The 26,967-nt window shown below is 40.5% G+C and overlaps 1 protein-coding gene across 6 annotated transcripts; it reads left to right on the top strand.

The window, feature by feature from the left end:
* Positions 1-196: 196 nt before the first annotated feature.
* On the top strand, positions 197-25,142 carry ZNF711 (zinc finger protein 711). Of its 6 annotated transcripts, XM_070759749.1 has the most exons (9): positions 197-505; positions 6,799-6,891; positions 7,773-8,303; positions 13,968-14,126; positions 15,999-16,145; positions 17,610-17,747; positions 19,110-19,157; positions 20,294-20,437; positions 22,235-25,142. In XM_070759749.1, the coding sequence occupies exons 2-9, from the start codon at positions 6,816-6,818 to the stop codon at positions 23,410-23,412; spliced, it is 2,421 nt and encodes an 806-aa protein (XP_070615850.1). In that variant the 5' UTR covers positions 197-505; positions 6,799-6,815; the 3' UTR covers positions 23,413-25,142. The 6 variants fall into 6 exon arrangements, with proteins under 6 accessions (XP_070615850.1, XP_070615855.1, XP_070615852.1 ...); XM_070759754.1 differs by lacking the exons at positions 197-505; positions 6,799-6,891; positions 7,773-8,303 and adding exons at positions 9,448-9,566; positions 12,691-12,787; XM_070759751.1 differs by lacking the exons at positions 197-505; positions 6,799-6,891; positions 7,773-8,303 and adding exons at positions 9,448-9,566; positions 12,575-12,658.
* The last annotated feature ends 1,825 nt before the right edge of the window (positions 25,143-26,967 follow it).

Here is a 26,967-nt window from a genome sequence, read left to right as displayed (position 1 = left end):
CCGCAGAATCGCGCGTTCGGGGTGGTTTTTTTTTTTTTTTTGTTTCTCGCGCACCGCCCTCCCGCTTCTTTTCCCTCCTGTCGGGCGTTTTTTCGCTCCAGGCTTTTGTTCGCCCGCTTTTTCCTCCCCTCCCTTCGACTCAGGGAAAGATGCGAGCGCCGCGGAGCCTCACTCGCCCTCCGCGCGCATGCTCCCTCAAAGGAAAAGAGGGGGGGGGAAGAAAGGCAGCCCAGGGGACGACGCGCCTGGGTGACGTGATCCAGCGGCGGCTGTTCGCGAGGACGGCGCAGGGGGCAAACAGGGAGGGGGGAGAGGGAGCGCGCGCGGGCGAGGGAGAAGGCCGCGCGCGCTCCCGCCCGCCTGCCGTTTCCTAGCCCAAGCCTGTGATTGGTGCAGGCCTCGGACCTGGCGGACCTCGAATGCCAGGCCCTGAAAACTGGCAGCCGGGGCGGCCGACCGTCCTGCGGCCTCCACCCCCGCTCGGGCCCGAGCCCGCCCGGCGAAGGTGAGGAGGTGGGGGGGGGATGGGGGCGGCCCATCCACCGCTCGTGGCAAGGCGAATATCTTAAGGAAGCTCCTCAGAGAGACGGAAAGGCGAGACGTAGGCGGGAGGGACGGCCGCCAGGCCTACAAGGCCCCGGCCCAGGCCGCGCCCCGAGGCCTACCCCAGGCCTCAATGGTGGCCAGCTCTTTTCTTCTCTTCCAAGAACGGGATTCATTTTTACCTCATCCCGGACGCTGATCGGGCCCTCCCCGGCGGCCCGCGGAGGGGTTTAGGGGCGCCTCAACCGCTTCAGAGTGCCCGGGCTTCAGAGCGGCCCAGAAAATGGCGGCGCGTAAAATGGCGCCCGACACCAGCCGCAGCCATTCCCCCCCCCCTCTCCGCCACTCAAGCCATCGCCGCCTTCCCCAATGTCGCCACCGCAAGCCCGTCTCTGGAAAAGCCCCCCCTCTTTTTTCTGCTGCCCCCCCATCCGCCCCCCCCCCCCCAAATCCGTCTCGTCCCTTTTCCTCCAGACAGGCGGGGGCGGAAAGCCGCAGCGGGAGAAGACCCGCCCGGGTCTCCCCCCCAGCGCCTCAGAAAGCCAGGAGGGGAGCCGAGCCGGCGCCGTCACTACCACCACCGCCGCCGCTTCCCGGGGAAGCGCCCGTCTGGATGAGGCCCCCGCGCGCTAGCTTTCCTGCTCGCCTGGTTCCCTACCCTCCCTTCTTCTCTCACAGTCTCTTCCCCTCAGCCGCGCCACAACCGCCCCGGGGAAGGATGGGTACAACCCCACCCCTTTTTGCCCGACTCGGGCTGCAAAGCGCCGCGCATTTTTTTTTGTTGTTTGCTCATCGCGGGCGCTGATTGGAAGAGGAGGGTGGCGTGGAGCGCGCGCTCGGCTCCTCTCCCTCAGCTTCAAGCGCTTCCGCGCGGGGACGGGTTAGAAGAGCGGAGTGTTGGTGGCGCGGGCGCGCGCGAGGGAGAGGGGGGGGAGAGGCCGCATGACGTAGGCGCGGCCCCGAGGGCTCTCTTTGTATCGCGAGCTCCCCCCTCCCTCCCAAGGAGCCCCAGCCCGCATTTTTCCCCCTCGCTACCACCCCCTGCAGATGCCAGCCAGATGTTCGGCGGCTGAGCTTGTTCTATCAGACGTGGACTTGCGGTAGTCTTTCTCCCGAGGTTCCTAGAGGGGGAAATAACCCTGAAACACCCACACACACATACCGTGCCTGGCTTAAAACCCCTTTTTGAATGCGAAAGACAAGATATTTCCCTCAATTTCCCCCCAAGAGGCAACTGTGGACTTTCTTTGTTTTTCTTTGTTCTTCTCATCCAAGAAGCTTCTGGGTCATTCTTTGTCAAGTAGACCCAATTTTCAGAACCTTCCCCAGTCGACCACCTTTACTTTCAATGAAACTTTGCACATATGCACCTAAAATTTTGCACATCCCAGTTTTATCCTTATGGTATAAAACTTAGGTGTGCAAAAGTTTATACCATAAGGAATATATGTGCAAAGTTTCATTGAAATTGAAGGTGGTCAATGGGAGGATTCTGAAAATTGGTCCACTTGATAAAGAATGACCCTTCTTCAGCTCTAACCTGATGGTAGACTCAATGACTTCCTAAAATGCAAACCGCTCAAAATTGAGCAGCCCTCTCAACAGAGGGGGAGGCATGGGGCATCATCTATTTCCAGTCTATATCATCTATTTCCAGTCCTTTCAGTATTTCCAAGAAGGCTCCGCACCCATTTGCACCATTCAGGTAGAGCTGAGGACACAGGCGAACCTCCAAGTGGCCTCAACGACTCTAAAAAGGATGCAAAGGACCAGCTGAATGCAAGAAGTATCAATCCTTCCATTCCCCACTGTCCAGTGGTCAGAGCTGAAGAAGCTTCTTGGAGGAGAAGCGAGGGCTTCAAAGGAAAAGAAAGCCCACAGTTGCCTCTTGGGGGGAAAAAAAGCACCTTTGGGGCGGCTTGGTTGAAGGAAAACCTCGATAATGAATCCAGTTTTCCAGCCCTCTGCATCCCCTCCTGGCATATCTTGTACTGAAAAGGAGGAAGTGCTAGGAATCTGAAAGGGCAAAGCATCCAGTTAAGATGGTAATTGCAAGGAAGGCAAGATTCCCTGCCCTCAGTTTCCTCAGCGGGGAATGTTTAGGGCAGTGATAGCTAAACATTTTGGCACCGAGTGCCGAAACCTGAGTGCTGAAACTCAAACGCAGTCACGCTGGAACCTGGAAGAGAGGAGCTGTGTATGCATGCAACAGCCAGCTGGTCTTTCGGGTTTTTCCATCTGCCTGTGCACTGGCCAGCTTGCATGTGCACCCCAGAACCCGGAAGAGCAGCTGGCAACTGTGCATGCGCCCACAGAGAGGGCTCTATGTGTGTGCCATAGGTTTGCCGTCACAGGTCTAATGCGATTCTCAATCATCCAGATCATAGTTGCCCCAAAAGTGGTTTCCCCCCCAAAAAAAGATTACTGGACTTTGGGGGTTTCCCCTCCTCCTCCCTTGAAAAGTTTTTCTTCACAACCAAGAAGTTTCTTCAGTTCTAACTCTTGTTCTTCAGTTAGAAGTGAAGAAGCTTCTTGGATGGAAACAAACAATTTTTTCAAAGGAGGAAAAAAGAACAGAATAATAACTTTATTGTCAGTTTGAATGTACACTAATCGGCAATACATTAAAATAAAATTTTGTTGCATACAAAGGGTCACCATGACAAAATAAATAAATACAAAATCATGTATCAAAACCCATATATATGACACAGAGGAAGAAAAGAAAGAGAAAGAAAGAAAAGAAAGAGAAAGTCCAGTTGCCTTTTGGAAAAAGCACCTTTGGGATGCTCTGAAAAAGGAATAAATCCTTAATGGAGGTCATTGAATCAATTACATTGGAGTGTAATTGACAGACGGGTGTATTGAGCTAAATTATTTTTATTTTTCTTGGTGTGTTTTGTTCTATTTACACTTCATTAAAAAAGTTTGAGCAGTGGTATAGAGTGCAGTGCTGTTAATCAGGAGTGAGGAAGGAGGCCATGCTGACTAGACTTGACTTAGTAGCTAATTGTTTAGCAGCCTTAGCTAGTTTCCCACTTAAAAAAAAAAGTGATGAGAAAACATCAGAAAGCAGTCATAGATGCAATAGTCCTTTCAAAAGTTCAGCACTCTAACTGGAGATGCTGTCTCATCCAGTTAGGCACTTCATAGGCTTTATAAAAACTTATCCCTCTCAGTTAATTGTGTGCCGTTACACCATTTTAATACCTTGATGTAGGGAGAATTTTTTGTCTATTTTAGCTATGAACATCACTTGCAAATGTAGATCCCTAACTAGATTTGTATGCATATTCAGTCAAGATGGAGACTAACAGGAGCCCCCTGTGCATTTGTGTTCCAAAGAAAACATTGCAAGAATTCTTGCTTTGATCTGATAAACAATCCAGTTCTCTGAAACCTCACTCCTATTGGGGCAGTGTTGTACTCTGCTGTGCTATCTTAGAGTCCCAGAACTTACAGTCCACAGTTTTGCAGTTAACTGTAAACACGCATTAGAAGATTTGGGAGGAAATTAGTATGTACAGCAAGATATAATATAAGCAAATTTATCATATGTTACAGCTTAAAGCTGTTTATGTAAAATCGTATGCATACTAAAGTTTTACATCTCAGATAAGATTAGGTCTAATGGTTTAAGGAACCAGGCTAAAAACTGGGAGACAGTGAATTCTAGTTCCTCCTTAGCCATGAAAGCTGACTAGGTGGTCATGGGCAGAAATTCTCCCAGCCCAAATCATCCCACAAAGTTGTTATTGTGAGGAAAAGAGGAGGAGGAAATACAATTGGATATGTTCTGCCTTGAGTTATGATACTATTATTGTAAAAATAATAAAGGCAAATACAAAATAAAGACAAAAGCTTGAATTGATTGTGGCAAGATGTGTGATGCACCTTTTCTTCAAGATTGTTTTTTAGAAATTGGCTTCCTTCAAGCATGCTTGGGCGTCCTCCTCGATCCACAGCTCACATTAGAGAACCATCTTTCAGCTGTGGCGAGGGGGACGTTTGCCCAGGTTCGCCTGGTGCACCAGCTGCGGCCCTATCTGGATCGGGACTCACTACTCACAGTCACTCATGCCCTCATCTCCTCGAGATTCGACTACTGTAATGCTCTCTACATGTAGCTACCTTTGAAAAATGTTCGGAAACCTCAGATTGTGCAGAATGCAGCTGCGAGAGCTATCATGGGCTTCCCAAAATATGCCCATGTTACACCAACACTCCGCAGTCTGCATTGGTTGCCGATCAATTTCCGGTCACAATTCAAAGTGTTGGTCTTGACCTATAAAGCCCTTCATGGCATCGGACCAGAATATCTCCGGGACTGCCTTCTGCCGCACGAATCCCAGCGACCGATTAGGTCCCACAGAGTTGGCCTTCTCTGGGTCCCGTCGACCAAACTATGTCGTTTGGCGGGTCCCAGGGAAGGAGCCTTCTCTGTGGCGGCCCCGACCCTCTGGAACCAGCTCCCCCCTCAAATTAAGACAGCCCCCACCCTCCTTGCCTTTCGCAAACTCCTTAAGACCCACCTCTGTCGTCAGGCATGGGGGAATTGAAATATCTTCCCCAGGCCTATACTGTTTATGTATGGTATGTTGTGTGATTGTTTTTTAAATTATGGGTTTTTAGCTTTCTAATTATTGAATTTGTATTTTACACTGTTTTTCTCTTGCTGTTGTGAGCCGCCCCGAGTCTGCAGAGAGGGGCGGCATACAAATTAATTAAACAAACAAACAAACAAATAATCTCATCTTTCTTTCTCTCTTTCTCTATCTTGCTTCTTCCTCTCTCACACTCTCTTCCTCCCTGTCTCATCTCTTTCTTTCCTTCTCTCTCTTTCTCTATCTCTCCCCCTCTTGCTCTCGAGCGGCAAGCGAGCAGGCAAGCGGCAAGCGATCTTGGGGTTTCCCCTTTGCCTAGGCGGCGGGAAGACCCAGGGAAGGTTCCTTCGGCCGCCCAACAGCTGATCTGCTCCGCAGCGCGGCAGCAGCGAGGAGCCGAAGATGGGGTTTCCCCGTTGCCTGGGCAACGGGGAAACCCCATCTTCGGCTCCTCGCTGCTGCCGCGCTGCGGAGCAGATCAGCTGTTGGGCGGCCGAAGGAACCTTCCCTGGGTCTTCCCCAGGTCTTCCCCGCCGCCCACACGCAAACTCCACCATCTGCGCATGTGCGGCCATGGAAAAAGGGGCGTGCATGCGCAGATGGTGTTTTTACTTCCGCACCACTACATCCCGAAATATCGATTATCGCGAGGGGTCTTGGAACGGAACCCTCGCGATAATCGGGGGATCACTGTATTGCAAACGTCTAGCTTAAGAATTTTACTTATGATTTGTTTTTATATACTACGAAAATTCTTGTGCCTTGTTTGATTGTAATTTTAAATTGGGCAGAATGGTGCATCATAGGGCAACCATTTTTGAATCAACATGCCTCAAATGGGCTAACTTACAGAATGTGTCCAAATTCTGGAACTATGACTTTTATGGGATTAAAAATTGTCAAAATTTTGGCCCCTTTATTGCCACTATGTTTGTCCTGGTTAGCTGAGGTCATGTGATCATCACTATCACTACCACCGGTCACATCCTTTAATTGTTATCTTCCTGAAGGGAAGTCAATGGGGAAGCCTGTAGGAAATTGGAAGTGTTCCTTCCTTTTTACCACCAGCAGTCACTCTGTTTAGAAAAGGAAGCATCCCCAATGAATCGTGTTATCCAGTACCACTCTATTTACCTAGACATATTGATTGGCTTTGGCACTGACAAATAGTCTTGAGACCCAGGAAGAAAATCCTTATATATACCAGTATATCTCAGTAATTAAAAAAGGCCTTTGGCTGTCATGTTCTGAAAAAAATGGGTTAAATTTTCTGTGTGAATAACAGTTATTATATTAAAATCTTTTAACATATAGAAATATCAGCTGCTTTAGGCTTCAATCTTATGTTCACTTAACTGGAAGTAAGCCCCTTTTTTTAGGATATAATTATAAATCATTTTACAACATATTAATACATGTCTTGAATAAATTAATTGCCTAATTTGCAAATAACTTACTTTAAATAGTAGCTGGATCTACTATCATATTCTTTAATTGTTCTGTTAATTTTCACTTCTGATTTAGACTTTTGGCAACTATTGACAACATAATCTTCCTGCAATGTGTTTACATTACAGAACAAGAATATTTAATAAAGACATTTCATGTGGTGTTAATACAAATAGTAATTTCTATATAATTCCCTTTTCAGTTTGTGAATGAGCCTCAATGATTATGGATCCAGGTGGTGGAAGTCTTGGTTTGCAGACACAGGAATCCAAAATGTTGATTATGCAGGATTTTGGTAAAAACCATACTATACTCACACAAAATTATTATTATTATTAGCTAAAGTATTTGCTTTTCAGGTGCATTGTAAGTGAATAATCTGCAGCATGGGTGCCAAAATTGGTATGGGGGATATGAAGAATTTGATTTATCTTTGGACAGGCTTAGGGGGCTGACTTCCTGCTGCCTCTCCAAGGCTGCTCTCTGGTTAGCTGCATGTTTTAGTTATTTACAAAGAAAAACTACTTTTGTGTGTGGAAAGTGTAGAGTGCCCACTGATGAAATCCTTACTCTGAATTTGATAATAAAGTGACCAAATATTTTAAATAATGCCAGTGTATTAATTTTCTGAAATCAGATGAATTGGAATATATTTGGCACTAGAAGGCAGCTAACCTTCTAGCTGAGCCGCGGTGACACAGTGGTTTGAGTGCAATACTTCAGGCTACTTCTACTAACTGCCGGCTGATTGCAATTTGGCAGTTCGAATCTCACCAGGCTCAAGGTTGACTCAGCCTTCCCTCCTTCCAAGTTGGGTAAAATGAGGACCCAGACTGTTGGGGGCCATAGGCTAACTAAACCATTTAGAGAGGGCTGTAAAGCATTGTGAAGTGATATATAACTCTAAATGCTATTGCTAACACAAATATTTTAAATGCTCAGTCTATCCTGCAGACCTGGTATTTCTTAGTAGACTCATTGAGTCCCAACAATTATTAATGTTTGCATTCATCTGCAGAATTCTGTTATTACATCTTTTAAAGTTGATAAATATATTGGAAAGAAGGAGAATAATTTGGATGCATGTACAGTATTCATTAACTCCTTAGGAATATGTAACGATTCAATCTTGGCCACACGTTTTAATATGTTTCCTTGTACATTATTGTTTTCTAGTGGCTGGAATGGCTGGTAGTGCTCATATTGATGGAGATCACATTGTGGTGTCAGTCCCTGAAGCTGTATTGGTTTCAGACGTTGTCACAGATGATGGCATCACCCTTGATCATGGCTTGGCAGCTGAAGTTGTCCAAGGACCTGATATCATAACGGAAACTGACGTTGTGACAGAAGGTGTGATAGTACCTGAATCTGTCCTGGAAGCAGATGTTGCAATTGAAGAAGCATTAGATACCAGTGACCACGTTTTAACTTCCGATTTAATCACCGAAACTGTTAGAGTGCCTGATCAAGTTTTCGTGGCTGATCTTGTTACGGGTCCTGATGGACATTTGGAACATGTGGTGCAAGATTCGGTATCTGGACCTGATTCCCCCACAATGGTATCCGAAGAAGTTCTTGTGACGAATTCAGATACCGAAACTGTGATTCAAGCAGCCGGCACCGTTCCTGGATCCACAGTTACCATCAAGACTGAGGATGATGATGATAGCAAGAGCACATCTGAAGACTATTTAATGATATCTTGTAAGTGAAGTAAAGGTATATATATATTATCTACCCAGGCTGGAAATGATTTAACCATGAGAGATTAATTGTGTAGAAGTACTGGCTTTGATTGTTTCATATAAAAGAAGACATTGTAAATGAGTTAACAGAAATGAGCTGGTGAAAGAAAGAAAGAAAGAAAGAAAGAAAGAAAGAGGAAATTGGAAATGTTTAGGCTTTTAAACAATTCTAAGCTTGCATATATTGTCACAGATGAGAATAATGGGTGTAACTCATCCTTGGACTGATTGCTTGTATCAGTTTCCACTGGATTTCTATTTTTCAATCCTTAACTATAGTTTACAAGTATGTTAAGCATGTAGTATCACAGCAACAACAAAAACTGAGGTTGAAAGTTGGCTACAAAAGTAACTGGTAGACATTAAAGTAGCTAATTTCATACTAAAAAAAGAAGAGTGTCATGAAGGCCATAGGAAAAAAGAGCCATCAAATCTCTTTACCTGGGTTAAAATCAACACAGAAGTTATTTCCATGTATGTTTAACCATTTTAGGGTTAAATATGTTCTACAAACAAAAATATTTCTATATTAAAGAATGAAAATTTTGACTAATTTGAGTACTATTCCAGCAAAATATTTCATTCTCCTTATTTAGTCTACTAGCCCTACATGCTTAATTGTTTTGCATTTTAGAGAAATACCTATTTTACATATTAAATAGAAATTACTTTTCTCCTAAAAGGGAAGTGTTGTAAATAGTAAATTTGTCATACTGATGAAGATTTGCTTTTCACTTCAGTCAAAAGAGTTCATGGTAAGGACATATAATATTCTTCATACCCATGAAAGAGTGAAAGCTTTGCACAGTTGCCTCATGACTAATCTGGTTGCTTTTGAAGTAAAGAGAATATTTTTCTAAATAAAATAAATATCTTTGAAAAAAAGGCCCATGTTTAAAAGACTACATTTTAAAAACTCTTTACCTAAAGGATTGGACTAAATGATCCTGGGAATCTTTCTCAGCTCTGCAATTTCATGATGTAATATTTATAGTGACCGATAGCAAGAATTCAGGAAAAAAATTAGTGATTTAGTGTGGGGGAAGAAAAATAGTCACACAAAACATAAAACACCCTCCTTTGTTTTTGTTTTTCAGGTTTGTGATGTTCAGACACCCACAATGGATTGCTAGCTTTTGAGCCATAGGATGATACTGCATGCACATGCTGGTGATCCTATACCCACTACAGAGCCACCCTGGAGCTGTCCTTTAGGGATAAGGTAATATTCCACTGCCACCTCCTTTTAAGAATCTGTTACAGTACAGTATAGCAGGGGTGGGCAACTTTTTCTTGGCAATGAGCCATCTCCCTTCCTTCGCTAACCAGCTGGTCTCGCCTGCACCCAATTGGGTCCCACTGCCTTCCATCATGTCAATAGCACAGTTGGGCCAGGCGGTGAAGTATTTTGCTGCCAGTCCAGGGCATAAGAGTTACAATGCGGATTACGGCCGCTCTACATTGCAGCTCAGAAATGAGCCATAAAACGAGTGGTTGCACCACAACATTGGACACATTGGCCAAAAGTTATTCACCCCTGAAATACAGCATTGCATAGTCTGCTACAATTATAAGTAAAATCCTGTTCTGTTCCCTTCTGAGAAAGCAAATAGGAAAGTCAGGTTTTTTAAAAAATAAAATAAAATAACCTAACATAAAATTGCACAGCTGTAAATTTTGGCATGTATCTCATGGTTTTATGGTGGGTGTGATATCACCAGCATAGTGCATGCTGAGACACCACAGCATGGTGGAGCTGGCAATCCACAGTGAATCTGAACATCCCATACCTGGAAACAGCTGAGAAAGGTAAGTTAGAGGTGATTAAGACTTCCTTATTATTTTTCTTTGTCAATGGACATTTCTATTACTGCAGAAAATTATTCCTTACAATTACCTGGGTAATCATAATAACAGATCATTAATAATCAAAGGAAATAATTGGGCTTTTAAAAAAAATGTTCAAGTTTAATAATCATCTGGAATTATAATTTGGTTAAGAATGAATGTGGAGCTAAATATTTTTAAACTTATCCTATGGGTTTATAATTCTTAAGTTGAAGTTTGTATACTGCTTTTTGTTTTTGCTTTAATAGAAAGTTGTTAAATCAAGGTGGGAAAATGCATTGATGTATGAATTATGGGTGCAGCAGTCCAGCTTGTATGCATTTAATTCTGGAATCTCTTGAACAAATGGTCACAATGTTAATAAGAAATAAATAAAAATAAAATATGTACCGTAGTTAACTTATGTTTAACAGATATCAACCTAGAGATTAAAGATGCAGTGCATTACAGTATTCATATATTAAAACTTCGTTGGCACTTGAATTATGATTCTAATGATTTATAACCATCAGAGTGAATCTAGAAAGTGTATTTCTTTCCATGTTTTATCTGTAGTAAACAAAAAATGGGCCATAGCTAAAATCAAATTGAAATCATTGCATTTTGATAAATTGCCTTAGCATTATGTTCCTGCTGTATTGAGAACTTTCAATATTTTAAGAATTTTATTTAGCAAATATTGTTTACTGGAAGGCATACCCAATGTGTTATACTATCTATTGCAATGCTTCTGCTGGTGCCTTTTGCGCATGGCATTAATTTATATTTTACTGATAAGCTTTGGAAAAATGTATTTTAGGAGGTAAGATTTTCCTCACATATTAAGTACTGCAGTTTATACTATTAATGTATGTTATAGCTGCAGGTTTTATTTAGGTTGGGAATCATTAGGGTCTTTATTAACATAAGGATTATTCATTCTAATAAAGCAGAATTTGAAAGTAGGGTTTATAATTAGTGTCTGGAACTTGACATCAGAATAATGGTAAATTTTAAATGGTGTTGCAATGTTAATTTTTCCCATTCTTTTCAGTTTAATTAATTTGGTAAATAAAAGACACTGAGAACTTTATTTTATTGTCATTGGCATAGCTTACAAATCTTAAAAATAACTTATTCTCTATTATGCTTAGGAGTGGAATTAAAGCAGAGACTATGACTTTGTACAATTGGTTTATTATTATTCAAACAGGATATATAGAAAATCATTCTAAAACCTAGGAAGAAGGAAATTCTCACAATACAAAGAGAAATCACTTCTATTACCTTCATGGGTTTATGTGCATTATTTTTCTTTCTCTCTCTCTCTTTTTTCTTACTACATCTTCATGAATCTAGTAAATGTTTCACTGTTTGATCCGAAATCCTTTTTATTAGGTGAGCAGCATTTGCACCTTGCTATCCAATGTTGCATAGATTTCTTGCAACTTTCCAAACTTTTCCCTGCACTCTTATTTTTAAAGGAAAATAAATAAAAATGTAACACTTCAAATACAAGAAGTTATTTTACTGAAAGAGTAGTAGATCCTTGGAACAAACTTCCAGCAGACGTGGTTGGTAAATCCACAGTAACTGAATTTAAACATGCCTGGGATAAACATATATCCATTGTAAGATAAAATACAGGAAATAGTAAAAGGGCAGACTAGATGGACCATGAGGTCTTTTTCTGCCGTCAGTCTTCTATGTTTCTATGTTTCTACTCCATATAAAAAAGAGAGCACTTTGTGGTAATCTATTCTTAAATATCTTGGATGGGCAGTTTGCAAAAAACTACATGAAACTCTGTGATAACTACTTCACAATGAAATTTGGTGTGAGTCCTCACGCTCTCCTAAGAATGAATATGAATTAGAGAAGATCTTTAAGCCAACCTGGTAGGAATGTCTTCTGTATTTATGTATGTATACATACACACACACGCACGCACGCACACACATACATACAAAAGTCAGCGAGAGCCACAGAAAAACTACGCCAAGTTTTGGGAGAGAATATTTGAAAGATCCTCTTTTCTGTGCTAGCAACATAACCCTTCCTTGTGTCTGCACATATGATACATCACTGCTCCAACTCATGAATTAGTTCTATTAAAATAACGGATTTGTTATCTGTATATAAATTTACCTACCTGTCCAGCATTTCCTTAGAATCTCAATGTTCTTAATGTTGTCTATCTGCAAAGGGATGGATGGAAGGAAGGAAGGAGAGAAAGAAAGGATGGAAGGAAGGAAGGAGAGAAAGAAAGGATGGAAGGAAAGAAAGATGGATGGATGGATGGTTGGCCTTTGTGAGATAGCTTTTTGCAAATTCAAATATGGAGATTGCTTGGGCCAAATGACTTGAATTTTATTAGCTTTTGTTTTTCTAAAATTCATTAAGGAACATCAGCAACACCAAGTTCAGTCATAGAAGTTGACTTTCGCCATGGTTAACAGTAGCGATACTGATAACTCTCTTTAATAAGTTAAGTGATTAGCTTTTTTATTTCTATTTAGTTCTGTTTTCAGTAGCTCCAGCATTGCTCTGACCAGTTCACAGTCTTCTGAAACACAAGTTCATCAGTGGCACCCAAAACTGCAGCAGTTTTAGCAGGTATCATTAAATGGCATCTAGCATAGGTAATATGGGCACATATAAAGCAAAAATGCACTGTTACAATCGTGTAAAATTTGTATAAATGCAAAAAATTACATTGGATCTTTGCTTGTTTCTCCCTGAAAGAACTGACAATTATAAAAGAGCTCAGCATCTAGCTGACTATTGCATGGAGGTGAAACCTTAATTTCTTTCATCCAGCTTCAAGCAAAGTAAATTTTATTAAATTTGCTTTAAGATAAATCACCTGGGTCTTATAGTACTGATGATAGAGCTAAAAAGAAATTCTCCTCTTGAGTATGGTCATAGAAGAGTCTAAAATAATCAATAAGTAAAGAGTAGGCCCAAAGCATGCTTCCTTTCTCCCATATGAACCTATTCTCCCCCTCCCAAGAGTTTTATTTCTGGATCATTTTGAAAACAAAGAGGTCCTATTCGGAATTAATGAGAATGCTTTGGCTGAGAAAGAACTCTGTCCATAAATTAAAATTAGTGTAGTATAAACCTAAACGCTGATTAAGGGAAATGTCAAAGAGATTGGGTAAATTTATTGCTTTCCGATTCCTATGAAAATAGCCCTGTCATCAATTCATTCACAGTTTCACTATTCTACATCAGTCATAATTTCATCTTATAGATTACCTCCTTATGGAAAGGAAGCGATGTCTGGGTAAATAAATGTTAACTAACACTTTATTGGAAATTTATTGGTCAAAATTTATTTGAAGGTCTTTCAAAGATCAAACCAAAATGATTTTTCTTAAAACAAAACAAAACATGGGTATCCCTCACTTTTTATATGTTCTAAAGTGCAAAATAGACCAATTAAATTCAAAATACCCATGAAATGCAAAATACCCATGTCTTATTTAATTGCTTCATCAGACATTGTGATATTAATGATATATTTCTACAGCATACTTAACTGATTCTTTCCAGTGGTGAAATTAATTACTTTGATTTACTAAAACAATAAGTTATCAAGTTATAGTGGATATATTTATACCATGTACAATCTTCAGAAATTAAACAAGTGCAGAAGGATTGATATGCCAATCATCTAATGCAGCCGGGTTGTTATTTGAATAAATGAGCTAAGATTCTGAGAACATGTTGTTTTACTTCACATTCTGCTTTAAACTTAAATTTTGTCCTTTTTATTTAATTAATTTTTTAGTGGATGATGTTGGGGAAAAATTAGACCACATTGGAAACACCCCTCTAAAAATCAGCACTGAGGTTTCACATGGTGACGTATCTAAAGATGATGGATTTGGCTCTGAAGTTATTAAAGTTTACATATTTAAAGCCGAAGCTGAGGACGATGTTGAAATAGGTACGTATCTTAAACGGAGCTTCACGAATCAGTCCATAAATATTAAATAAAATCTCTGCTGATTTTCATAAACTAAATCATTTTTTGTAATTTCCGGTCACAATTCAAAGTGTTGGTCATCACCTATAAAGCCCTTAATGGCACCGGACCAGGGTATCTACGAGACCGCCTTCTGCCGCATGAATCCCAACGGCCGGTTAGGTCCCACAGAGTTGGTCTCCTCCGGGTCCCGTCAACTAAACAATGTCGTTTGGCGGGACCCAGAGGAAGAGCCTTCTCTGTGGTGGCTCCAACCCTCTGGAATCAGCTCCCTCCACCCTCCTTACCTTTCGTAAACTCCTTAAAACCCACCTCTGTTGTCAAGCGTGGGGGAACTGAAACATCTCCCCCTGCCTATGTAGTTTTCTGTGTATGATATGACTGTATGTATGTTTTTTATATATTGGGGTTTCTTGTTTTTTAGACTTTTTAAATGTATTATTGTTATTTTAGAGTCTACCTATTAGATTTGTCATTATATATTGTTTTTATCATTGCTGTAAGCCGCCCTGAGTCTACGGAGAGGGGCGGCATACAAATATAATAATAATAATAATAATAATAATAATAATGATTCCAATTAAATTAAAGTTTCAATCAAACTAGTTTAAAGGAGGCAGACACTAAATCAAGCTAAAAGCTGGCCCATAGATTTCAAACCATATGACATTATCTGTTCTCTAAAGCAGGAATGTCAAACTTGATTGCTTTGAGAGCAGCATCAAGGTTGTGTTTGACCTTGTGGGGGGGTGTCAGCTCGAGGTCATTCGTATCAAGGGCACCTGTAGTGGCCGGAGCACTCTTCCAGTGAAAATGGGCTCCCGAGGCTCCATTTGGCTCTGACAGCCTCCTGCAACGCTCAGCTGGTGAAAACGTACCTTGGAGGGACCCCGTGCAGCCCCCCAAAGTTTCATTTTTACTGGCCGAGACACTGCGGGCCAGTCTTTCTGTTTCCAGGATGGGCCCCGCAGGCCAGATCTAAGCACCCCACAGGCCAGCTCCGACTCCTCGGTCTTGAGTTTGACACACCTGTTCTAGAGGCTTAGACTCTTCCCACGCCTTGGATCAGTGGTCCCCAAACTACGGCCCGCGGGCCACATGCGGCCCGCTGAGGCCATTTATCCGGCCCACGGGTAAGTGACACAACACAGTGTTCCATCTAATTTTCTATGAATAAAATGTGGTATTTTGTTAGTAACTACTGTAATATCAATCATCAAAAAAGTTGCAAAAGTTTTTTCCCCTACTTTTATCATCCAGTTACATTCATTTTCTTTTAATTAAATTCCCTCCTTAATGTTCCTTCAAAAAGTACACCAATTATATTTATAACTTATTAACCATTATACCAAAGTGCTTCCTTCTTTCTTTATACATTTTTCTATAAGCCAAGAAAACCTGCAATCAGATGTTAACAAAAGAAAATTAAAAACAAAACATAAACATATATGAATTTCAGACTTCTTCCCCCCCCCCCTCTAAATAGTACGTTCCCATTTTGTTTTTTACTTTAAAATAAGGTATGTGCAGTGTGCATAGGGATTTGTTCGTAGGGTTTTTTTTATAGTCCGGCCCTCCAACAGTCTGAGGGACAGTGAACTGGCCCCCTGTGTAAAAAGTTTGGGGACCCCTGCCTTGGATCTTTATTTTTCTTTCCTGCCACATGTTTAAATTTGTCATACTGGTTACAGATTAAGATCTTCCTGTTGTATTTATCTGTCGTCCCCAAAATTGTGTTGACTTCTGTTACGCTCTAAACACAGAAGAAAAATAGCCAACTTTTACTGTCCTTGTTCAAGTTCCACCAGATAAATATTTTTTTTCCTGTTCAAGGGGGAACCGAGATTGTAACAGAGAGTGACTTTCACAATGGACACTCTGTGGCTGGAGTTCTGGAGCAAGGCAGCATTGGCAGAGTCCAGCGAGAGAAGATGGTTTATATGGCTGTTAAGGATTCCTCCCAAGAGGATGAAGATATTAGTAAGAGCAACTCTTTTTTTTTAATGCTATTATTAAGTAAATAATGTTGTAATTTCTGAATATCTCTCAATTACTGAATGATTCTTCAAAGTTTCAGAAGATTAATAAAGCAACAAGTTTTCTCATCTTTTCCACCTATGTAATTAGTCAGGTCACAAATTCTGCATGTAGAAAGACTTACGTGAACTTTTTACACAAGCTTTAATCCAAGCAATTGCAAAATCCATTTTAACAAAATTCTGGTGTTGATACTATGTTGCCTCATTGCTGACTTTGATCTGTTTGCAGGTGTGACTGGCAGAAAATAATATATTTTTGGTACATTTACATGGAACGGCTGGCAATGCCAGATACATTTTTCTCTGAAGAGAGGTACTTAGTTCCACGTGTACCAATAATAATGTATGCTTTGCCAGTTGTCAGTATTCACTGTTTTAATTTTGCTCTTCTAATTTACCTTTACATTAATGTCTAAATGTCAATAATTTCTGACAATAGTTTACATATTTTACTTGCCTGTTTCAGGATTTAAAATATGTTGAAGCCAGTGAAAAGCAAGATAAGAACATAACACAAGTAGCAAGATATAAAAAAGCATTGTCTTTGTAATTTTCATTTTTTTAAAGAAAATTACCACTCATTTTAAAAATTAAATATCTAAACCTTATGATTGTTTCCATTACAGATTTTACTTTAGTCATGTACTTAACTAGATAGATAATCTAGCCAGTAGCCAAATTATTGGCTTACATTACAGTATTGTAAAGTGTAACTTAGATAATTAACTGCTTTGAGTATATTAAGCGCTATAAAACCAATATTTTTAAATGCGTAATTATATGGTTGTGAGTGAACTAAAAATAACTTTAGTGTGGTGCTTTTCTACTTAGGAATTATGCTTAATGTCTGCAATATAAAAATACAGTATAATTTTAAGCAGATTTGTTTAAAGGTATTTTTGATGGTTTTTTAAAATATGCGTACAGCAGAAGCCTTAATGATAGAGTATAGAAGTTAATTCAGAACATTTTGTACTGTGATTTATTCCATACAAATCCAGATAGCCAGCTTAAGTAGAAGTTAATTGAGCAAGGATAAAGTAATTACATCATTACCATCATTTTAGCCCTTGTCTATGCGCTGCAGGATGAAGGCCTCTTCCACATATTTCCAACCAATACCGTCCTGAGCTTTCTTTTGCCAATTGGGCCCATAATAACCTATTTCCTCCAAAATAAGACATCCCCTGATAATAAGACCAAACAGGCTTTTGGGTGCATGGCAATAAGACTAAATGGTTATTTCAGGGTTCAAAAAAATATAACATAGGGTCTTATTTTCAGGGAAATACAATACTTATTGATGTTGTCGTCCCATCTTCTTTTAAGAGTTGGGGCTTAAGATTATGAAAAGTAGTTACTTAAACAGGATAATCAATTTCGCCTCCTTTCAAATCACATCTAGGCTGTGCTGAAATAGCAGATGAAGTTTACATGGAGGTAATTGTGGGTGAAGAGGAAGCCTCCTCTCTTCCCGATGCACAGCTTGAAGACGCTGGTGTGAATAAAACGTTTGTGCCAGTTGCCTGGGCTGCTGCTTATGGTAAGATGCTGCTTTTTTCTTTAACTCAATCCCATCTCGCTTCTTTTACTACTTCTAGAGCCTTGCTCATGTTGTGGAGGGTTGGGATTTTTCCCCCGCCATCTCTTTCCCCCTGAAATGAAGTCTCCTTCAAGAGGAAGATTTCTGAAATGACATCTGCCGGTTGACTACTTGGTGTTAGAAAATAAGGCCTTCTGGTTTTGTTCCAACCACACATTTGGTTACGCACATTTAAATGTTCTAAATATCACTTCAGAAAGCGATTAATTTCCCAATTTCTTTTGAATCCTGGGACTTCCTTTTTTTCTGTTTTCATGTCAAATAATAAAAGCAGCTGACCTTACCTGTTACAATTACAGTGTCGTCTAAATCAGTGTTTCCCAACCTTGGCAACTTGAAGATATTTGGACTTCAACTCCCAGAATTCCCCAGCCAGAATTCTGGGAGTTGAAGTCCAAATATCTTCAAGTTGCCAAGGTTGGGAAACACTGGTCTAAATAAAGAGGCTTGGAATGCAAAATATTGCCTATTAAATAATCCAAAAGTATTGTCAGGTATCCTGGGAGCTCTGTTAGAGTCTGTGATGCTGGTCGTGGGTCAGTACAGTGTGTGTGTGTGTGTGTGTGTGTTTGTGGTGTGTGTGTGTGTGTGTGTGCAGTCTATGACAGAAAGTGGAGGTTGTTAGACAGGATTTGTTTAGTTCATGCACTGACTTGTGTGTTTACATCACACATATTTTTCATGATACTATAAGCAGAATATCTGAAGACCAACTGTTGCTATTTTGTCTGCCTGACATAATTATATTCACAACATAAAATGGGTTCTTGGACATCAAAACGTATCTGTATTTTTTTTTCCTTAGAAGCAACAGATATTTTATATTAAATATAAAATACATGATTGTGTTTTGATTTTATTGGCACTCTTTGGAATCCTTTCAAAGAAAGTTTTGGCAGTTAATTGCTCCTTGTTTTCTCTTTCAATTATTTTACAGTAGCAGCACACAAACTGTTAGCCATGTGCAAAACCTCTTATTTTTCTCCTGGATCAAAGAGATCTAGTCCACAGCCATTTCAAGGAGAGTCTTCTGAACTGGAGGGGCTTATGGTGTCTCATTAAAACAGGGCCCATTTTGGGGTTGGACTGCATCTAGAACACCAGAACTTACTTCTGGTCCCCTGTCTTTGTCCCCCTAAAAACGAAGAAAAAAATTAGCTTCAGAAAACCTCTGGAAGTGCGTGCTCCAGAAGAGAAACGGAATATAATAAAGTTATTGGGAATGTTCTGTTCCCAGAATGATAGATATTGCACATCTCCCACTGATTGTGAATTAAATCACCGAACTGCTTCTTTCTTTAGGGGATGACAGAAGACTTCCTAGGAAATATGAAGACTGTCAAACACCAGGTGAGAAGATGAAGAATTGTTCCATGCTTAGCATAAATATTGCTCTTTCTGCTGTATAACACAGAGCAGTCTGTATCTTGTAGAAAAGGGTCTCCAACCTTGGCAATTTTAAGACTTGTTGACTTCAACTCCCAGAGTTCTTCAGCTGAGGTTTGCTTCACAAGTCTTAAAGTTGCCAAGGTTGGAGACTCCTGTTTTCACGGGGGTAGTGGTGATGGTTCTAACTTACCTTGATGCCTGTTCGTTTCCTCCCATGCTATGTGGCCACGCTGCGTGGTCATGTGCATGCTTTGGTACGCCTGCGCAGTACCAAAACACCCCCTCCCCCCCAATAAAACCAAAACCAAGATGGTGACGATGCACAGTACTAGAAACTCTGCTTCTGAGCAAAAGGGAAAAACACAGGACAAAAATAATAAAAAAGATGGACTGGCACTGAAAGAACCGTTTCTGTGAAGTCATTGTGATGTTAAAACCAGGTTGCTAGAAGTTCGGGCGAACCGGAGCAAACCACCTCTGCCTGTTTTAGAATAATTCAGAATTAAAATTGAAAAGCGGGATAAAGAATATTAATACATAGAGCACTTAGCAAGATAGCAAGACCACTTTATAATGCTTAGCACCCCTCTCTAATCGGTCAGCCTATTGCCTTCAACAATCTGGGTCCTCCTTTTACCCACCTTGGAAGGACGGAAGGCTAAGTCAACCTTGAGCCTGGTGAGATTTGAACTGCCAAACTGCAGCTAGCAGTCATCTGAAGTAGCCTACAGTACTGTACTCTAATCACTGAGCCACCTCTAATCTTCAGGATGCTACTTGAATACAGCTATGGAGAGGTGCCAAAGTGGATGCCATTATATCAGGTTAATACATATGAAAACAATGAGCAAAATACTTCATTTCCTTCATCTGAAAAAAGTCCAAAATACAACGCAAATATAAACTAGTAATAAACTTATTGTTTTCTATATGATGCACTAAATAGAAGTTGGAAGGGATTCTGGGGTTTTGGCATCATAAAATCGAATCCTTTCATACATCAAAGGCTCTATAAATGCTTTATTCCTCAGTTTTGGGTAAATCAGGTATTTTTAAGTTCTTAATTGCAATATTCTGATGTTATCTTTTCATTCCAGGAACAAACTTAGATGCAAGGTTAGAGAACAAGAATGGTAACACAACTCAGTATCTCCAAATCTGTGACAGTATTAATACAAACAGATTGCTTAAGCAGAAGACCAAGAGAAGGAGAAGAGGTGAAGCCCGCCAATGGCAAACAGGTAAAACAACCTTCCAAAAAGTTATTGTTCAATTAAATGTACCCTTTAACATAGCTCAGCTTTCTACATTGGTTGAGATTTTTTTGGCAAAAAACAAGTACAGTGTTCCCTTGACTTTCACGGGGGATACGTTCCAAGACTGTCCGCAAAAGTCAAATTTCCGCGAAGTGGAGATCGATCCTTCCTTCCTTCCTTCCTTCCTTCCTTCCTTCCTTCCTTCCTTCCTTCCTTCCTTCCTTCCTTCCTCCCTCCCTCCCTCCCTCCCTCCCTCCCTCCTCCTCCCTCCTCCATTCCTGGTTTTACTTACCCCCAGAATCCTCAGGGGCAATGGGGCGGCAAGCTGGGGCTTTCCTGCGCTTGCTGCTGGCATATCTTCTTCCAGAAAGTTTTGAAACTACTTGGTGTAACCTACCACCAATTGCTCTGGGTAAAAGCAAGTTTTTTCATTGTCAGACTCTGTCCATTTCTTTTAGGATAGAACCTATTAATTAACATCTGTGCTTTAATTACAAGGCCATTTTTCTCCTTCATGTTTTTCCCTTAGACTTTTAACCACCTTGCTTGATGAGATCTTAAAACTTGAAAGGGTACAATTTTTACTAATTTTATTGACCAAACGAAAGTGTTGTTTCAAAATGGTCTTTGAATTTTAAGTCAGAGCTGATTTCTTACATCATACTTTTTCACTTAGTAAGCTTCTAATACTGCTACCAGCCTGATAAATAGGAGAAAGGGTTGGTAATGACGGAGGCAATTCATTTGTCATTTTGGTTTTATACATATGAAAAGCTGTCGTTAAAATATATTTAATATCCCTTCTTTATAGCATAAACAGAACGCTAAATAAACCAGAGCATTTTAAACAATTTGCTTAGGAACCAAATTATGTTGCAAATGAAAGAACAGAACATACACTTTCTGATGCCTATAATGCATGTGCACAGTTCAATAGAAATTATCATTTTATTATGCAAAATACATTGCATACTGAATGGAGGAGATCTAATTCTTGGATCAGAAATATATATTTGTTAATGTGTAGAAAAAAGATGTTAGTCGAGACTTTTTCTATTGAATGTTTAATGAGTCCAGCAGCATCTACAGATAGGGTTGAAACAGGCAAGGTGGCAGTCATAGCAGCATAATCAATACAGATGTTGATTGATCCATGTCAAAAGGATGGGACTTTGACCATGATCCTCTGATTGCTATCATACTTCTTTTGAGCCTTTATGAAGATACCCAATTGAGTTAAAAATTTTGTGCGTCAGATTTTGGGGGTAAATACAATATGTTCATTGTAGAATTGGGAGTGTGGGTAAATAACCATTCAGTTATAGAAAATTAACTTGATTAAAGAAGATAAATAAACTAATACAGTACTTGTTTTGAGAAAACTTGAAAACTAATTACTGATTTTGAAATAATAGATCTTAATTCTTTAAATTTTACTTTTTAAAAGTTTGTTCTGTAATAAAAAATATAGATTATTTTAGAGGATTAGAACTGGGAATATGCTGAATTATTCAACGGAGTGAGTTTCTTGGTACATTTGTACATTTATAGTTATATGGAACTATAACTTTAAAAGTGACTTTACCCTTAGAGTATTGTCCATTTTTATAAAGATTTTAATTGTCACCAAAATATTTATATCTGAGTTGTTCTATCAAGGGTTGGTTTGCATTGTTAGTTGTTGAAAGATTTGCTTTCTTTTATGTTGCTATTGGATTCTCTGTAACTTCACAATAACCTTTACGTAATTTATTTCATTTCTTTCCTGTTTATTTGACCCAGCTGTTATAATAGGTCCAGACGGACAGCCCTTGACAGTCTATCCTTGTCACATATGTGGGAAAAAATTCAAGTCCAGGGGATTCTTGAAAAGGCATATGAAAAACCACCCAGATCACATGATTAAGAAGAAATACCAGTGCACAGACTGTGACTTCACAACCAACAAAAAGGTCAGCTTCCACAATCATTTGGAAAGCCACAAGCTTATCAACAAAGGGGACAAAACGCACGAATTCACCGAGTACACCCGGCGCTACCGAGAAGCCAGCCCGTTGAGTTCCAACAAACTCATCTTGCGGGATAAAGAACCCAAACTCTTCAAGTGCAAATATTGTGACTACGAAACCGCAGAGCAAGGCTTGCTAAACAGGCACCTGCTGGCGGTTCACAGCAAGAACTTCCCTCACGTTTGCGTAGAGTGTGGGAAAGGCTTCCGCCACCCTTCGGAGCTGAAAAAACACATGAGGACCCACACGGGGGAGAAGCCTTACCAATGCCAGCATTGTGTCTTCCGTTGCGCGGATCAGTCCAACCTGAAGACGCACATCAAAACCAAGCACGGGACGGACCTGCCCTTCAAATGCGAACACTGCCCGCAGGCCTTCCCCGACGAGAAGGAGCTGCAGCAGCACATGGAACTCTTCCAGGGGCACAAGACCCACCAGTGCCCGCACTGCGACCACAAGAGCACCAACTCCAGCGACCTGAAGCGGCACATCATCTCCGTTCACACGAAAGACTTCCCTCACAAATGCGAGGTCTGCGAGAAAGGTTTCCACCGTCCCTCGGAGCTCAAAAAGCACAGCGAAAGCCACAAAGGGAAGAAGATCCACCAGTGTCGGCACTGCGATTTTAAGACTTCCGACCCTTTTGTACTCAGCGGGCACATCCTCTCCGTTCACACTAAGGACCTGCCTTTCAAATGCAAACGGTGTAAGAGGGGATTCCGGCAGCAGATAGAACTCAAGAAGCACATGAAGACACACAGCGGGAGGAAAGTCTATCAGTGTCAGTATTGCGAATACAGCACGACAGACGCCTCGGGCTTCAAGCGGCACGTCATCTCGATACACACCAAGGACTACCCACACAGGTGCGAGTATTGTAAAAAGGGCTTCCGGAGGCCTTCGGAGAAAAACCAACACATCATGAGGCATCACAAAGAGGCCCTCATGTAGCACCGGAGCATCTGCGGAAGACAATGTGAATGGGGAAGGAAACTCTCATGAACTGTTTCTCCTGGTTTCAAAGCTTGATCTTAAAACCATAACTTTGCATTCTTTGTATTAAAAGTCTTAAAAAGTATTACGGTCGGCTGGGTATCTCATAGCCCTATGATTGTTGCTTATAGGAACCTAACGGAGCACTAGGAACGCGGGGGTGGGTGGGTGATGAATGTTTTGAGAAGCTGCAGAGAGACCTTGAATGTCTTCTGTTACTTAGAAAGCGTTACATGTTTATGAAGCGAAAGAAATATTCAAGTCCATTCCCGTAACTTTATATCAATTAATGCCATTTGTCACCTTAACGAAAACCAGGGATAGAAGTTCTTTCAAAGTGTTTTTGCTAGAACAAATTATACCACATACAGTTTTGAACAGTGAAGCTAGATAGAAGTCAGTCATGTAGTCCTTACATATTTTTTCTTTAAAAAAAAAAGAAAATTGTACTGGGACATAGTATTCGAGAAATAGGTCAAATTTTAAGATCTGTCTTTTTTTTTTAACATTTTAAAGCAATCATAACATTTCATATGTAAACTTTTTGTTTTCTCCCTTTCGTTGTTGAACGAGCAATTTCCAAAGTTTTCTTTCAGAGCTGCTAACCTATTTTTTACTACAGGATATCGTGTTGAAAATACAGCATTATGTTTTCCGAGATCAAAAGTTTGGTGCTAGGGACCGAGGACATGTATGTACATAATTTCCCTTTTTACCTGAAACTACAGCTGAATGTTTAATACGGCACATATATTGCGATTACAAGTAACCTTTGACCTTTTTTCTTTTTTAAGACAGAAGTTTTTTAAAAACCCACAACCCGATAGATGCAGTGATGGGGCACTTTTGCTTTTCTTTTCTTGTGATTTCACAACTGTCTTTAAGAGAGAACATCAAGGTAGAAAGATGCCAGCCATTGGAAAATCCTAGAGAATCTTTCAAAAGCAGTGTTTCTGGCAAGTCAGCATCCATGACCCTGACTTGCTATTAATTTTTATTTTATTTTTTTAAAAAAAATCAGTATAGATACGAAAATTGCACCTTTTAAAAGAATTCATACGAAACATATACCATACTATAAACTTGCATTCTCAATCTGTATGGAAGTTATGTATGCAGTATTTAACCCGAACAGTAAGCTGCCACTTGGGGGCGGCCATGGATTTTCAGTTTACAGTGTATACATTTGAAATACGCATCCCTTTAAACAATGCTTTGTGTTAGCATGCTGCAAAAATGCCGCTTAATATAACAAGCTGGTTTAGGGCTATTTAATAATTTAAAAAGAAAAAAACTTCATAAATGTTATACATACGTGTCCTTTTTTTAAAAAAAAAAAAGTTTTAAGTTGCTTCATGTTTGCACACAGCTGTTCCCACGATAAAATTGTAACTTTTAATTCATTCATGCTACTATATTGTGGTTTTGTGTTTCAGATAATGTTCATACTTTGTTTTTGCACCAGATGAGAATCAGTTCCTTGAGAATAATTTTTTTATATATATATATTTCCAACCTTCGGAAAGTTAACTTTGGGAAACCATAGGAAACTACTTGTGTTTTATGTGGCTGTAAAAATGATGTACACGCTGTAAAATAAGATTGTCACTGTTATGTGGGATTATTATTTTAAAATGTGTTACTCATTGTAATGAGCATACAATAAAATGCATCTCTTGCACTCCAAACTCAAGAACCTTTATATTCCTTTCTGTTGCCAATCAAGTGACATACACTCCTAATTTATGTACTTAACTTTCTTGCTTGCTGTGATTATTATTACACAAAAGTACAAGAAAAACCTGTCTTCAAGTTTCCTCCCAATTCCAAAAGTCTATTTACCATGGTTTCAGTGCTATGAAAAAATTGTTTTCTTACATCTGCAGTAATCAGAAAAGTTGCAACAGTCTAGTATACGATCTAGTACAGTGGTACCTCTACCTAAGAACGCCTCTACTTAAGAACTTTTCTAGATAAGAACTGGGTGTTCAAGATTTTTTGGCCTCTTCTTAAGAACCATTTTCTACTTAAGAACCCAAGCCCGCAAAAATTTCCCAGGAAATTTGAGAGCAGCATGAAGGTCTGGTAAATTTCCTGCCATTCCCCTTTTAATCCCGGCCATCTTGGGCTTTTTTGGGTTGCCAGAGGAGCCTTTCGGTGGCGCTTAAAGAGACTTTGGCAGTCCAGAGCAAATGAAGCATTTTCCTTTCTCTGGGCGCTTGGAGAGGGAATAAACGTCTGCCAGTGCCCAGAGAAAAAAACAGTCCCTTCGTTTTGGGCAGCCCAGAGCAAACGGAGCGTGTTCCTTTCTCTGGGTGCTTGGAAAGGGAATAAACCACTTCACTGTGATGACTTCCTCGTGCTGCGTCCCATACACCTGGCGCGAGATTGCCTCCCGGAGCGTCTGGGCGCGTAAAGGCAAAAGGAGGGCGCTTCGCCCCGGCCAGATCAACTCAGCTTCAGCCAAACCGAGGAGTCACCACAGTGAAGGAAAAGTGCCGGTTACAAAGCAAGTGAGCGAGAGGAGAGGGGAGCCCTTCAGCATGGGAAGGAAGAGGAAGCAGGTAGCAGCAGCAGCAGCAGCCTTTCGATCAAAGGAGCGGGAAGTTCCCCCCTCTCACCCACTTGGCTTTCTCTCTCTGGTGCAGTGTATGGGGGGCAGCTTCGCACCAGGTGTATGGGAGGTACGTGCTGCTCCTCACCTCCTCAGAGTCCCTTTTTATTTTTTTAAGCCTTAAAGTTTTGGATTTTTTTTTATTCCCCTCACCTCACCTTCTTCCTTCGGCAGTGACTGTCCTCCTCTTCTTCCTATTCCTCCTCCTCCCACCCAAATTCTGAGCTTTTATTTCTTTCCTAATGGGATTGCACGCTTTTCGACTTAACAACCTGGTCACAGAACGAATTACATTCCTAAGTAGAGGTACCACTGTAGAAGTAGGCAAAGTTGGCTCTTCTATGAGATGTGGACTTCAACTTCCAGAATTCCTAAGCTGGCATGGTTGGCTCAGGAATTCTGGGAATGAAGTCCACGAGTCAAAGAAGAGCCAACTTTGCCTTCCCCTAGCTCTAGTAGAAAAAATCAGTATGTTGCTATGCATAGTCCTTGACTTCACACAATTGAGCCCCAAATTTATGATGCTAAGTGAAACATTGAGTTTTGCCCCATTTTGTGACTTTTTTTACCAATGTTAAGTGAATCTTTGCAATTAAGTTAATACAGATGTGAAATGAATATTTGTTTCTTTATTTATTTATGTGGCTTCCCTATTGACTTTTGTTTGTCAGGTGGCTGCAGATCATTACATGACCCAAGGACATTGCAACCGTCGTAAATGTGAATCAGTTGCCAAGCATCTGAATTTTGATCACGTGATCAGGGGGATGTTGCTAGTTGTGTGAAAAGTGGTCATAAATAACTTTTTTGGGTATCATCGTAACTTTCAACAGTCGCTAATTCTAAGCCAAAGACTACCTAACAATAATAAAGGTCATTTTTCAACATCTCTTTTAGGA

The sequence above is a fragment of the Erythrolamprus reginae genome, chromosome 8 (assembly GCF_031021105.1).
Source record: "Erythrolamprus reginae isolate rEryReg1 chromosome 8, rEryReg1.hap1, whole genome shotgun sequence".
In the NCBI taxonomy this organism is placed as follows: Eukaryota; Metazoa; Chordata; class Lepidosauria; order Squamata; family Dipsadidae; genus Erythrolamprus; species Erythrolamprus reginae.
This window is presented reverse-complemented; position numbering and strand designations above follow the sequence as displayed.

Bases quoted from the DNA above. Each gene is read 5' to 3' on its own strand.
- ZNF711 (XM_070759749.1), top strand. From the start codon at position 6,816: ATGATTATGGATCCAGGTGGTGGAAGTCTTGGTTTGCAGACACAGGAA. The intron at 6,892-7,772 runs GTAAAAACCATA...ATTGTTTTCTAG, and splicing joins GTTGATTATGCAGGATTTTG to TGGCTGGAATGGCTGGTAGT. The intron at 14,127-15,998 runs GTACGTATCTTA...TTCCTGTTCAAG, and splicing joins TGAGGACGATGTTGAAATAG to GGGGAACCGAGATTGTAACA.